General features: G+C 38.2%; 1 protein-coding gene across 1 annotated transcript in view; it reads left to right on the forward strand.

Moving 5' to 3' along the window:
• prkcaa (protein kinase C, alpha, a) overlaps nt 1-14,812 on the forward strand; it is a 118,552-nt gene that overhangs the window by 92,099 nt on the left and 11,641 nt on the right. Inside the window, exons 14-16 of the mRNA XM_063884665.1 lie at nt 7,735-7,815; nt 9,081-9,188; nt 13,730-13,870. Of these exons, the coding sequence (XP_063740735.1) occupies nt 7,735-7,815; nt 9,081-9,188; nt 13,730-13,870 (330 nt within the window). The remainder of the gene's footprint in view (nt 1-7,734; nt 7,816-9,080; nt 9,189-13,729; nt 13,871-14,812) is intronic.

The raw sequence follows: 14,812 nt of genomic DNA on the forward strand, positions 1-14,812 counted from the left end.
GGTGCTCGGTTTGGTTTTTGCCAAGTAGATGAATAGTTGCATTTGTTTAATCTAAGAAGAAACGCAGCAGAATGTAGTTAACTGCAGTGTGATCATCATTAATTAGGAGTCATGTTGGGTTTTAAATATACATATTATAGTACAATAAGTAAACACATGTGTGAAGTATTTTTTAACAGAAGAAATCAGTATTTAGAAATGTTGTTACCAACCTGGGTAAAACATTACGTCATATTAGTGGATGAGTAAATGAAAGCAACCACAACAGGCACATCCACTGGTGGTGACAAAAACAGCCATTAAAGTGTGGCCTGCTGCACACTGTATCTGCTCCACAGCACACACGTTGCTCAAAGGGATCTGATGAAAACAAGGAGGCTGATATTCATCCTGTTACAGTGTTGATCATGTGCCTGCTGTAGTATTCAACCGTATGGAGGACATGTTTTTTGGGCCTGTGTGTGTGTGTGTGTGTGTGTGTGTGTGTGTGTGTGTGTGTGTGTGTGTGTGTGTGTGTGTGTGTGTGTGTGTGTGTGTGTGTGTGTGTGTGTGTGTGTGTGTGTGTGTGTGTGTGTGTGTGTGTGTGTGTGTGTGTGTGTGTGTGTGTGTGTGTGTGTGTGTGTGTGTGTGTGTGTGTGTGTGTGTGTGTGTGTGTGTGTGTAGTGAGGCAAGAAGTCTTGAATAGCTAGCAGTCTGATCCACAACTGTCATGTAGCATTATTCCTGATGTGAGAGATATGTCTGCAGCGATGCCTATGTACACGCTCAAAATCACACGTTCACAAACGCAGAGTGTTCAAGCTCAGGTACACAAATAAACACATGCACATTCAGGCAAGCACATTCATGTGTTTTGACTCAGCTAGATATTATAGAACAAGTACATTCAGGATCTATACAAATAAATGATAAACTGAATAAACATCAATTGTTATGCTGTAAACACTATACAAGGATCTACTGCTGTGAATCATATAAGCACTTCTTGCCAGAAGCTTTCATGCAGTAAAATAATAATACGACAGGATGAGAACAGGCAATGTCAGGTCTTTTTTCCATCACAGGAGAGAGCACTTTATGTATTTATCAGCCTCATGCAAACTGAAAAAAACATTTATAAATAAATAAAACGCAAAAATCTAGACTAACATGGTGGTTCAGAGCTCGAAGGTCACCATGCCTGAAACTTGAAATGCCGCTGGTGTTGTTGAACACAGGCAACGTGTGGCAAGGGCAGCAAATCACATCGACGTCACATTAGCTCAGCTCTGTGCACGATGGCCTCCAAATGATCTAAACAGTGGCTTTCTGCTGAACTCTAATTGTCCTCTTTTCCTTTCTTCCTGTCTTTTCAATTTGTTTTTATTCACTTCCATGTCAACGTCATGACAATACGTCTTGTTTCTCTTTCTGGAATCTATAGATTTTTTTTCACTTTTGGGAAAAAATAATTGATCTATTCTTAGCTATATTTCTAATGACAAAGACAGTATTTGTGTTGTTGTTTGCTAAAATGCTTGAAGTCACATCTATGTATTAGATGTTGAGAGGGTAATCTGTTTAATGTCCCTCTCCATTTTAGCTTAAAGTGGTAGCAATTAGCATTAAACAGCTGAGGCTGATGGGAATGTCATTAATCATTGATTGAATGCAAAGTGTATTTACGAAGATGTTAATGCTGTAGGCCTCTACCTCTGGTACTCTCTTCCATTAATTTCTCTACTTTGCTCTGCCACCTCCTGAATCTCTTCCTCTCAGAGTTCATTCCCATGACACAAACCAACATGAGGCTACAGTTCTGCTTGCTACATTGACCTGTATGTGTTAAATCCTTTATTTTACATAGTTGAGGTCAATCGCATTGAGGACATAGCGTAACAAATATGCCACATTAGGTCTAAGACTATTAAACAATCTGACTGTCCACAATAAATAAATGGGATAGCTTCTATTTTGTTGTTTGGAGGTGAGAGTAGAGTATATTTCTTTCCCACCAAGGCCATTCTGCTTTCAGTTTACAAGGATATGTAGTCATCCTTTCTCACACACATTGAAGTATTTCAACAGTGGCAGTGCAAAATGTGAAAATCAATCTTCAGGGAGCGTAGCTGAATTAATCGGCAGCTATCGGGTAAGCTGAAGGTCGACATGTATCCTGCGGGAAGAAGGCTTTAAACAGGCAAGCTGAGAGATTTCATCCACAGTCCCCTCACCATGGAGTCTGTGACCCTGGTGCTTAAATAACAAATTCATAGCTAGATTAAAGGAAGGGGGATTTTCCCTTCTGCATCTTCCTGCCTTCTAACCAAAGAACTAAGAAAAGCAGAGGATTAGCTATTAGCACTTCCCACCTTCTTCATGCACCACGTTTGCTATCATGCAAACAATGGGTGTCAATTTAACATTGGGCTTTCGCAATGGGTTATTGTCTCACCCCTTTCGGTTTCATGTGATTGTGATGTGTAGTAGCCTATGCAAATCAACCGATGGAGCTTGAGGAATACAGAAGCTGTATGTTCAGCAGTTGGCATAACTTTCCTGTTTTGTAAGCCTCAAGAAAACCATTATAGAAACAATGGCTCATTGTCTCTCCAAACATAATTTATTGATTCTTTGCTGGGATGTAGTTCATGATGCAACTCTCACTGAATTTACTTCATTTTTTAGATTCAGCTGAGATGATCCTTAATGTAACAGTAGAAGAAACATTCATTATTTAATTCTAATTTGCATTATAATTTATAATAATAATAATTGGATTTGAAGTAATGATAAATAGATCCACTGCAAAATTGTGGCTTATGTTTAGGTGAATAATTAGATAAGACAAATCTGTAAAGGAGCATTTGTGGTATATTTTTTATTATTTATGTATTATTGTAATACAAATCATACAAAATCAGATAAGCAATGCTTCCTTTGAACAGTACTAAAAGAAATGGATTCAAATAGTACTAGTAAAGTTACAAATTGGATTTGGGCGCATCAGTAGGCATACTGTACAGCAATATACCAGTAAAAGTACAGAGGTTGCGATCGCGGTCTGCCCAGACCCAGGACCTGACTTCCATGTGCACATCAACCTGGTCTCCTTTCGGAAGCAGCCGCACTACCCCATTAGAGCCGCTATCAGTGACGTCGGAGGCTGTGGGGTGTTCCGCGGTGCCCACTATGGCCTCACCATTCTTATTCAAGAGTAAAAATCCAGGATTTCCTTAATGGTTAAATAATAATAGTCTGGACTCGAACTCTGACAGTTAAAGTGAGCATGAGAGTTTAATCAATTTTTCCACAGCCTAGTGCACAAATACGAAAATCAATGTTACTATACCTTCGATTTCGCTCTGCAACTGTGTCACCAGGGTTCTCTGTGTCTCTGCTTGGACATCGGTTCAGTTTGGGCTCCAGTTCTAGCCCTTACATCAAGAACTAAAATCGTAATCATCAACCACGGCTGTTGTTTAGCTCAGTTGATAGCGCTGACTGACCATGTACTGGGGTTTGGTCCCCAAGCAGAGGACCCGGGTTCGAATCCGGTTTGGGACCATGTGCTGCGTGTCATCCCCTCTGTCTCATATCTATCGCTCTATCAAAGGCACTGTTTGCACAATAATCACCACAAAGATAAATCTTCAAAAGCAATGTTCTGACTTTACTTCTTAAAACTTAAACTTATACTGTTGTACATTATTAGGATCATTTGGTAAAGGCAATTCATTTACCCTGATCTGCAGTCTGCAGTGCCTTCACATCAGTCTCCACTTCTCCAAAGGTATACCACAGCTCTGTCAGTCTGATGCTCAGCTCTATTTGTTCATAAAATAAATCATATTAATAATGCAGGTTTCTCAATTCAGTAAAAAACAATCATGAAGAGAATGAGATCAGCTGAGGTGAAAAGACGTCTGCTTGACTCTGAATCAATACTTTACTTTACTTTTGTTGTGATACCTTGAAGACAAATTGAGCTTGTCCTCTAGAGACTGACTCTATCTCATATGGATACAACAATGACAGTAAAAAGATCCTGAATTCACCATAATAAAACCAATTTAAACTTTAACATAGGATGGCACGATGGTATAAACAGGGGAAGAGTTCATATTTTTTTCTTTAAATCCATCCAGAATGTTTAGCTTTCACAATGTGATATCACTAATTGAATTATCTCTAAATGTATGGACCTTTGATTTCCATCTTTAAATCATCCACTGTGTTTTCTGCATCTCAGCCTGGACATCAGTAGTTTTCAGTCTGCCTTCTAGATCTGAGAGAAGAAATGTTTAGTTGCACAAAGAGTTACCTGAAAAAGCTAATCATTAATAAATAATCAATCTTTAATTCAATATATAATGTAGTTAGTGTTCCTTGATCAGCAGCCTGCAGAGCCCTCACTCAGGCATCTGTGTCTTCAAGCTCATTTCTGAGTTCTGTCAGTCTGCCATTCAACTCCATTTGATAACAATGAGGGTCTTAATATTGAATGACTTCAACTATTTAGTCGACCATACATCTTTGGGTAAGATTGCATGAGCTGAGATTAGATGAGGAGGAAATCTACTTTTCCAGTCATTAATAATTGACTTGTTTGTTGTATTACCTTCACTTTCTTTCTGAAGTTCTTTCACTCGTTTCATTTGGCCCTCCAAATCACTGGCATTCAGTCTGGACCCAATTACTGCTCAGTGAGGATGGAATAAAAATTATTAAAGAGAAAATATCAAATAATTCATAGATAGCATTCTTAAATTGTGTTTAAACTACTATTCATGCACAGATTGCAGCCATTGTGGAAGAAAACGTGTTTTTTTTAATATTTCACAAACACCTGCTTTACCTGCTTCTTCATTCTATAATGTGCCCCTATTGGGGTTATACATATTTCAAAACGAACTTCATCTTAAATTTGTGGATAAGTTGACCTTACCTGTGTACTGCTGCACAACTTCCTGCACCTGCTTCCTCTGCTCCTCTTGCTGCATCTCACTGATACTCAGCATGCTCTCGTGGACTTTGTTTATAGAACTGAAATAATGCAAAAGGTATTGTAAACCTTCCAAAAAATGTTCAAACTTCAACACCATGAACAGCTTTGATTAAATTGTTTTTTTAAATGTTTATTTAAATTATATGCCCAATAATGTCGTATTTAAAACACAAACATGTTGAAATCATCATGCACATAATGTTATTATGCTGTTCTTTTCATGTACCTATAATGCCTGACTTCAGTGCTTCCAAATGCTCCAATACTTTTTCCATCTGGCTGTCAGCAAATGTCAGTTCTGTACAGTAAATTACACAGATTTTGTGTTACAGTAAAAGTGAATGTGGAATATTCAAAGCTATAAATAAGCACGACAGATTTTAAGCTGATGAGTCCAGTTCTATGCAAGATTATCTGCGGACAGACAACCAAACACATTATCTCCCCATAGGCCTGGCAGTGATTATAATATCATTTTTCCATCAACGCTCCCACCTCCCACACATACCCTGTACTTTTTGCAGCTGCACCACTTTCTCTTTGGTGTGCTGCAGCTCTCTTCTCTGTTCATCCAACGCAGCCATCATCTCACTGAGCAGAGTGAATATATCTGCTTCAGCGGACTCATCCTGAGTATTTGTGATAGCAGTGAACTTCTGTCCCAGGATGTTTGCCTCAGACAGGCAGCAGCCAAGCAGAACAAGTAAAACAACCCTCATCTCTGTGGACTGTAGGGCTGCGACATCTCTGGGGCTTTTAAGTTAGGACACCGTGTGAAAAGTTATGTAAGCTCTGTTTGTTAACGTGAAGTTGACCATCTGAAGTTCATGAAACATGTCAGCCAGGGTTAAGGAAAAAGACATTGTGATAAAAGGCTTTGAAGAACATGAATAATGAGGGCACTGTCCATATGCTATACTGTGTGTAGTGATTAATGTCTTTAAAAGAAACATTGGAAACACCTTTATCGCAAAAGGTTCAGTATTATTAACTCCTCGATTGGGGTTAAATATTCCAGTTTTTCATCTGTTCATCAGCAGCATTATGAAAACAAAAAATACCAACTCTCACAGTGACATTTGAAGACATATTGGTGTATGTCAATGCGAGTTTGTGCACGTGCATCCTTTTGTGTATGAGGATAAACACGTGGATGTAAGCTATGTCCTGCTGACTCCCATTGACCTTCCGGACTGCGTCATGGCAGTTGAGTGCATAGCTGGAGGTGTGTTTGTCCACCTGTTAGTTTGTGTGTGTGTGTGTGTGTGTGTGTGTGTGTGTGTGTGTGTGTGTGTGTGTGTAGGTTCCCATGGGGCAGGGCAGAGGTCAGGTGCTAAGCTGCAAAGGTTAAAGAGATACAGGACAGACTTGCCTCCACACACTTTTGCGCATATGTGTTTGCTTCAAATCTGCCTGTGAATGTTAGTTTATTCATGTATATTGTGTGGTTCATAGTTGTGTATATATGTGTGATCTAGTCTGGAGGATTGTCTCAGGGCAGCATGTGTTCAGCAGAGATCAGACGTTATCTTAATGGGTGTGTGTGGGTCACCATATTGACCTATACATTTCTTATGTGTTTATGTGGTTTTAACATCTGCGCTGATTAGCTCCTATGTACAAAGCTGCAGCAGCTGTAGTTAAATGGCAGAGGAGGCTCCAGAGATGGTTGGTTGTGAGGTGTAAATACAGTATGTGTGTCTTCCGAGTGGTGGGAATAGGGATCAAAGCGGGTGCAAGCATTAACTTTGAACAATGTCAAAAGCACCCTCAGGAAATTATTTCGTCACCAGAGAACATGTCACAGTTGAGAATCCTTTTTTTCTAGGATATCCAGTTGAGCTTCCTGCTGTGTGTGTTACAAAACATTTACTTCAAATCAAAACTGAGACTGCAATATGTATATGTATGGGAACGTAATTTTATAGACAGGATTTTAAATTCATAAACTTAAACCTGTTATTCACCACTCAAAATTATGAAGCGATGAAGTTAAAATCACCAGCTCATGAAGAATAAGTGTTGATAATATTAATAATATGTGGGCAAAACGACTGCAACAACAAGAAAACATGTGATTGTTAAACGGTTGAGCTTGTTTTATTGTAAAAAAAAATAAAAAATGAACTATGTTTTTTGAAGCTTCAGCTAAATCCTCATTATCGTTTGAAAAATGTTAGTGTAACTTGGAGGTGCTCATATTCTGTGAAATAATATGCAGTGACTGTTCCGTGTTTTGTTTAGCTTCTTATATACCTTTCCCATAGCAAAAGTTAATTTTGCAGTTGATTTAAAATTAATTTCTGGATTAAATAAAACATTTAATTTAATGAAACTGGATTTTCAAGTCTGTTTTAGAACTTTATACGCATGTAACTTTAGCATTTTAAGGCACATATTTCAATTCTTCTATCTATTTAATCGTCCTGTGTAGCCAGTGGTAAAGCACTTTTAAAAATTGTAATTACATTTTTGGAAAGAAATGAATCACAGTCCGCGTGAGTGAACCTGGCTGTCACACTGAAATAAAAATGTCTCAGTTTGGGTACGAACAAATGAAATATTGAGGACAGTTCATGTTCTGTACATTTCAAATATACATCAATCCCACTCAAAGGCAGCGCATTTTTCTAGACTCTACCTAGAAGGCAGATAAGTGTAGCTAAAGAAGGATTAAAGTCATTGTAAATGATTGACTACATTTTTGGGAGTTATTCAGAATTGTGTTTCTCTTCCTTCCTCCACAGATCATTGCATACCAGCCATATGGACGCTCTGTAGACTGGTGGGCTTATGGAGTCCTGCTCTATGAAATGCTGGCAGGACAAGTGAGTGCCACCACACACACACATACACACACACACACACACACACACACACACACACACACACACACACTGAATGGTACTTTTATTACTTTTTATTATGTTGCCCTATTTTTATGAAGTCAGACTCTAATTTATGTGTGATTTAGCATGTGTGCATGAAGCAAAAAGCAATGAATTATTATATTATATTCCCACTTTTTGAAGTTACCACTAACCTGTTCAGGTGCATCTACGTTTTTTTCGAGGGATTTTCGGTTTATGATGACTGCTTTCAGTGTTAAACATGGAGGTTTTAACATGAACCTACAACCACATTCCAGTGGTATTTGTAGTTGAATCTCAAACCATGTTGAAGATAAAAAGAGTAATCTCCACTTGTGCGGCTATACAGTAGCGTAATATGTATCATCCATCTTTACAATATTCATTTAAATTGTCTCAGTATAGTGTTCAAACCATTTAAAAATCTCATCATGGTCAAGGTTCTAATTCTTTATTTACAGATTAATTAAACATGTTTTCAAAACTCAACGCTAAATGACTTATTAAGACATATTAATTATTTACATGTTTTATAAGTGACTCCCCTTTATTAAGGCCAACATCAAAGTGCAAGTGCATGCAATAAGAACATGGGTATATTTTTTCCTCCCATATGAAGTCCAGAGCAAGCTGTTAAACTATTTACACAATTTTAAATATATTGAGACGTTTCCTTCCTCTGTCTTCCCCTGCCTTGTGTGAAATCAGGTAAAGAGGGCATGACGAAGACAGGCTATCTCTGCCCAAAGGGGCCAGTGGAGTGGAAATGACGAATAATTCATTTCATGGACTGTCAAAACACCCACATTACGGTTACTGATGATAACCACCTAGTGAGCACGGGAAAAAAGCTGGGTCATCCACTCCATTTCCCCTGAAAGGTCTTCCTGTGAAACCTGCTCGCATGAACTGAACTTATCTCTGTCTTTTCAATTTTTTATGCTATTCTTGCTCATGGCATCTTTAGTCAATTTGGAGTCCTGCTTCACAGTTATTCATTAGGGAAAACAGTTTTCACTAAACATGGTTAATTGACTTGCCACAGAGCGCGAACAAATGACATTAAACACTTGTTGGATCCATGTGGTGCTATTGTTCATGATGACACGTCACTTTTTTCAGTGAAAAGGCCGTCAAGTAAACAACAATAATTTAATCATCCATTATGTGACAATGGATGAAACACCAACAACACTCTGACCATGATCTCCTCTTACCAACAGCCTCCATTTGATGGCGAGGATGAAGATGAGTTGTTCCAGTCCATTATGGAGCACAATGTGTCCTACCCCAAGTCTATGTCCAAAGAAGCTGTCTCCATCTGCAAAGGAGTGAGTAGACATTTTTTGCTATCATTAAAAAAATCTTCTGCTGCTGAAAAACAGTTTTGGCAGATTGAATTCATAAACATGATAGGTAAGTCTATTTGGTATTATATAATGTTAACATTGTCAGTGTTGAAGTGTGTTTCTGCTAGTTTATCTATTGATCAAGGTTTATCTAGGGAGAACAACTTACAGGCATTGTTGATGTATGCTGCAAGACTTTTCTCAGACTTCTTGAGTAAGGAAGTGTTGCTCTGTTTGCTCTAAGAATGACGTGTAGACTTTTAAAAATATTGCCTGGGAAGTGATCTACCAGTTGTCTACCGTCTTCCCGCTCAGCTCTCGTGTCTGTGACGTTTGCATTATTAACGCTTTGAAGGGAAATATATCAGGTCCTCCAACATACTTCTCATGAGCATCTGTAAAGTAGCTCTGTGAGCTTGGTTTCTTAAAAGTTTTTACTTATCTTTTTTAGCCATTTTACAGAGCTTGTTCTAGTAAAGTAATACATCTAAACACAAAAGTAGAACACAAACTATTGTAGTGCCTCATTTAGAAACATACTGTGCAATAACACTGAAGGGAATTTGAGGGAATATTTAGCATTTGGAAATATACATTTGCTGGATTAAACAATATATATTTGAAAACTGTGTTGTCACTTTCCCACAACCTTTAAAAACAACATGCCTCAGGTTTAGAAAATAGGCTCCTCTTGATATCGTCAATATATTGAGTAGTGAATAACCAGTGATCTGCTGTTGAGAAGTGATTTTTGTGTCCCAGACCTCTAATGTGCAGAACACATTAAGAAATCAGATTATTTTAAGTGTTATGATGTTGACCAGCAAGGTATCCCATGTGTTGTAGAATATGTATTTGGTGCACATGTCTTAAAATGGATACAGAAATGTTTTCGTATTCTCTGATCTTAGTGGAGACGTTCTAAATAGAGTAAATGACATTTCATGTTGTTGCCCAGCACGTGCCTTGTTGGTTGCAGTTCTTCATTGCATTAAACTGATCTCCTGCGGTTTGTTATTCGAATGCTGTTTCCACTGACATGGGTTCTCCAGGGACAGAGGGGAGTGACCAGACCAGTGGGTGAGGGCAAGTCAAGCAGAAAACTAATTTGTACAATTTATGGTAACAGCACAATGTTTTCAAAACAAATAACAGAGAAGGGAACATAAACATTTTTTAAAGATTATTTCAGGAGCTGACGGTTTCATTAAAACTCGTGAAATCTACATAACCTGTTTGCAACATGGAATAAACTATAAGGCGAACGTCATGTGTACAGCAGGAGCTATCCAAACACTCCCCTTTTTATACTTTCACCTCTGATTGTATGACCTACATTCACACTTTGTATGTACTAAAGAAAGAAACACTGGTATATTAGTGCACGGTCATGGTAAGGGCAGCTGATGCACATTAGATATATGGATGAATTTTGCCATAACAGTCACTGATGACATGAGGTTCACCTGAGGACTGTTTGATCAATAAAAACTGAGAAACATTCTTCCTGTGGTTCATGTTCGTAGAAGCAGATAGTTCCTGGCAGCAGTGGTTGTAGTCCTTAGAGATACAGCAAAAGGTGACATAAGGATTTGTTAATGAACCTTTCTTCTTTTTAATTACAGAAATAAGCACAACGGTTGCAGAAAAGCACATTTAATTTAAGTGGCATCTATATTTTTATCCAGAGGGGGGGCAAATTCAATGAGGTTCAATGGTTTTACTCTGTACACCTCTTTCCTTTTCCATCCTTGTCTTAGCTCTGTGTTTTTGTGTGTACAAGAATGTGTGTAGCACTTACTCTCAACGGATACACAGTGCTTGGAAGCTCTCTGGAGAGAGAGGTTTCAGGGAAATAAAGAGGGGGAACGAGAAGAACCAATTTTGACAGAAAACTGATGTTAATACAGCACTGTATAATACGACCGTTGGAAGACATAAGTATGTCAGTGAAAAGGACATAACAAATGCAGTATATCTCTGTATGCAAACATAAATATGCTGGTGGAGTTGTGACATTGTGTATACTGTACATCCCGTCTCTATTTTAAGTAAGCTTGGGTAAACTGTACAGTTCATTACATTTAAAATAGGTCACAGATGGAGCTACACATTTATCTCGGTAATGGGATGCTACCTAAAGAAGGTCGCCCATCTGAATGCTGTTGTAGTTCATTATAATTACAGAAAGAGAATCAGAGTGAGTCAGATATGCATTAATATTGAGGGGAATTTGAGACATAAAGGTCAGTGAAGCAAATACATATACATATCTTATCTTTTATTATTTACACATAAGTGTGGTTTGTCTTTGTTCAAATGTTTTGCTCCGTAGATCCCCTGGTTCTCTCACACTACAGCAAACTAAATGGGCTCTAAAGGATGATGTGATTTAAAAGCCTTGATGAACTGAATCACACAGATTAACCTAGCCACGATCTCTGCTGACTTAAAATCTCCATCTGCTTTCTCGATTAGTTATTTTTCTCCCTGTCGTACAGTATCTTGTGGTGTAATGTTCTCATCAAAAGCAGCAGGGTAACGTTATAGTTAGCTGCACTTTGTGAACAGATGCAACCTCTGTTGACAGTTTATGGCATGGCTAAGCAATTAATGTTTGACTGCTAACAGCTGCTTTGCAGACAGAATGATGAAATGCTTTATATGAAATGTCAACACCACATTTGGAATTTTTCAGTAGAGAATCATCATCAATCACACTTTTGTGTTTTAACTGCTCAAGTTTAAAAGAAATCTTGAGTGTTTTATTGACATGGTGTCAGCCCAGCAGCCAGTCGGATCAAGGGCATTTCAATGTGTAATGAGACTCATTTTAATGTTGAGAGCCTCATGTTTGCAGCGGGAGGCTTTCTCACCAAAGTGACATTCGTGTGGACAGACAGAACTCAGCAAAAGACATTTTCTTCCTCGTTAACAGCTGTCTGGTGTACGCTCCCAGCTGGATGCACTGCGCTAATTCAGATGAGGCCCATGCAGCCCACAGCCTGTATGTGGAAGGGGCTTAGAGCAGGAAAGCTGGCTTGCAAAAATCCTGCAAGTACATTCAGTATTTAACACTTAAAAAAGCTTGTTTTTTAGCATGTCAGCTAAAATTGTCGTGTCTTTTAAACTATATGTTTCTTAAAAAAGTTAAACAATTAGAGATTTGGCAGTGCAGTGCTGTATTTATTTCCTGTAAATGTGCACACTTTTTCTGTTCCTATGCACAGTACCAACACATCTAAAGCAATGCTGGGCTGTTTAACATCATTTCAATGATATGAAAATATAACTTTTTAAGTTTTGATTTTGATAGTGGGACCCGATAGATGGGAATAACACCAATACTGTGCAATGAAATACAAAGCATGACCTTCGTCTTCAATTCGTTCTTCCGTTTTGAAACAGCAGAACGGTACACCTTTAGGAGAAAGAAAGAGAGGAGTGAATGCTCAACAGCTTGTAGTTTTGGACATTTTGAAAGTAAAAACAACTTTCTAGTTTAATTTCAGCTCTCGAGAAAAAGCTACGACCAGAGCTGTATAAAACAGTGCTGGTAGCTGTGCAGCTATGGACTGTGGTCTGCAGTATACTTAACCATAACCTAGCAAAACATTTTAATATAGATTCATGTAGAACAAACTAGTGTAAGACAAAAATATCGTGTCAGAGGTTGTAGTAAGATAGCTCAAGCATGAGTGATTAACGTCATATCATTCAGGAGAACTGCCCAGGTGACAGAGCTACACGGGAAGGTGTGCTTCACAGATAAGGGATTTAACTGGCAGTTTCTGTGTCTATGTATGCATGCATTATAAAAAACATGCATTGCACATATATGGTAATAGAAGCCAGCCTTTATAAGCAGTTAAACTAGTTCAGGCCATCTAAGCACCATTGCTAATTCCTGAGTCCAGTGCATGAATTCATAATTTTGTCCTTGAAGTTTCAGTGCTGAAACCCACCAGTCTCTCTGTCCATATCTAAATGTTTTTTTTTTCTTCCTAAACAATTTTAGCAGGAAAAACAGGCACATTTTCATATTGTATATTCCTTTTTTTTTTTAAACTGCAGAACACCATCCGTTCTGAGCAGTAATTTCTTTAATTTGCTTTAAATTGACTTGTTTCCCTCTCCAGACCTAGTTGTGTTGTGTTTAGGACATTGTTTGGATACTTATGTTTGAGTCATACCAGAAGGCACCTAGAAAAGGACAGATTTCCTCGTTGATTATGTTCCCTGCGAGTATATTGTTTTGAAATGATCTTTGTTTGCTTTTTACCAAAGTGCAAAGGGTCTCATGTTATCTGCTGTGTGTTTTGGAAGTGGTTCTCTAAAGGCAGAACAAGCAGAGAAAAGGCTCATCTGTTTAGCTGTCATTTACTGACCTAGAAAAGAGGTGAAATCCCATTTCAGTTGTGGAAAATAATGTGACTAATGTATTCCACAACGTAGGAGGGTTCACTACTGTGGTTGTCTTGGTTCTAACCTTATGTCCTTTCTTTGTTTCTTATTATGAGCAGCTGATGACCAAGCACCCATCCAAGCGTTTGGGCTGCGGCACTGAAGGAGAGAGGGACATCAGAGAACACGCCTTTTTCCGACGCATCGACTGGGAACGCCTTGAGAACAGGGAGATTCAGCCGCCCTTCAAGCCAAAAGTGGTAAGTGCTATGTTCATACACTTTTACAGGAGGCCATAGGGTCTCATTAATACTGAATAGTCTGATTAAGCATTACACCGCTTGGTATGATTACTGTTACTAAAGACAAGATGAGTGGAGGGCACCATTTTCCATTACACTTGTGTATGTCTTTCACAAAAGGAATTGTTCGATCTTGAGCTTTTTTTCCTTTGGATGCAGGATTCAAAGTGTAAAATGTTTGCAAAAGGACTTTCTATGAGATGCTCTTTTTTCTTTGCCTACACCTTTTCAATATTTTGAAAGATCAGAGAATATCACTTCCTGCGGTTTCTTCCACCTGTTTTTATTCACATTTTGAGCTTTTACATGGAAAAACTGGAGTGGAAAAGCAGAAAGTTGAGGGGGGGGGGCGAACAATTCGAAATTTCACAAAGTCCAAAGTTTTGCACTCAGCTGAGGTGCAAAAGGTAGACTTACCATATATTTGAAATAATGTTAGATGTTATTCTTAACAGAGATCTTATATGGCAACAAAAAAGTGTTCATTACAATTCATTTGAATGCATTATCACAAGACAGATAAAATGAGGGGTTAACAAATACAACTCTGCGGCTTTTGACTTTTTGTTAACTTGATCCTTACCACCGTCTTCTGTCATATTTGTCAGGGAAGGTTATTCATCAGAACTTCTGTAGTTGCTGTCCTTGAGAATGGTTACAGTGTTGTTTTATGTTTAAGTGATTGTACCTATTTTAATTGATCATCTTTTTAGATCATTTATAGTGTAATTTCCTCATAAAAAACTTGCACATACAGTGTTATGTATACAGCGTGCATTGTATGTAAGTAAACAGTTGACCAGCTGGTGCATAATGTAAGCAATCCAGACCAAGTTAGGGGCTCCTCATATAATGTGTAGACACAGATTTTTTGGAATATCAATTAGTTGCTTAAGACAA

This window comes from Eleginops maclovinus, chromosome 5, assembly GCF_036324505.1.
Source record: "Eleginops maclovinus isolate JMC-PN-2008 ecotype Puerto Natales chromosome 5, JC_Emac_rtc_rv5, whole genome shotgun sequence".
In the NCBI taxonomy this organism is placed as follows: Eukaryota; Metazoa; Chordata; class Actinopteri; order Perciformes; family Eleginopidae; genus Eleginops; species Eleginops maclovinus.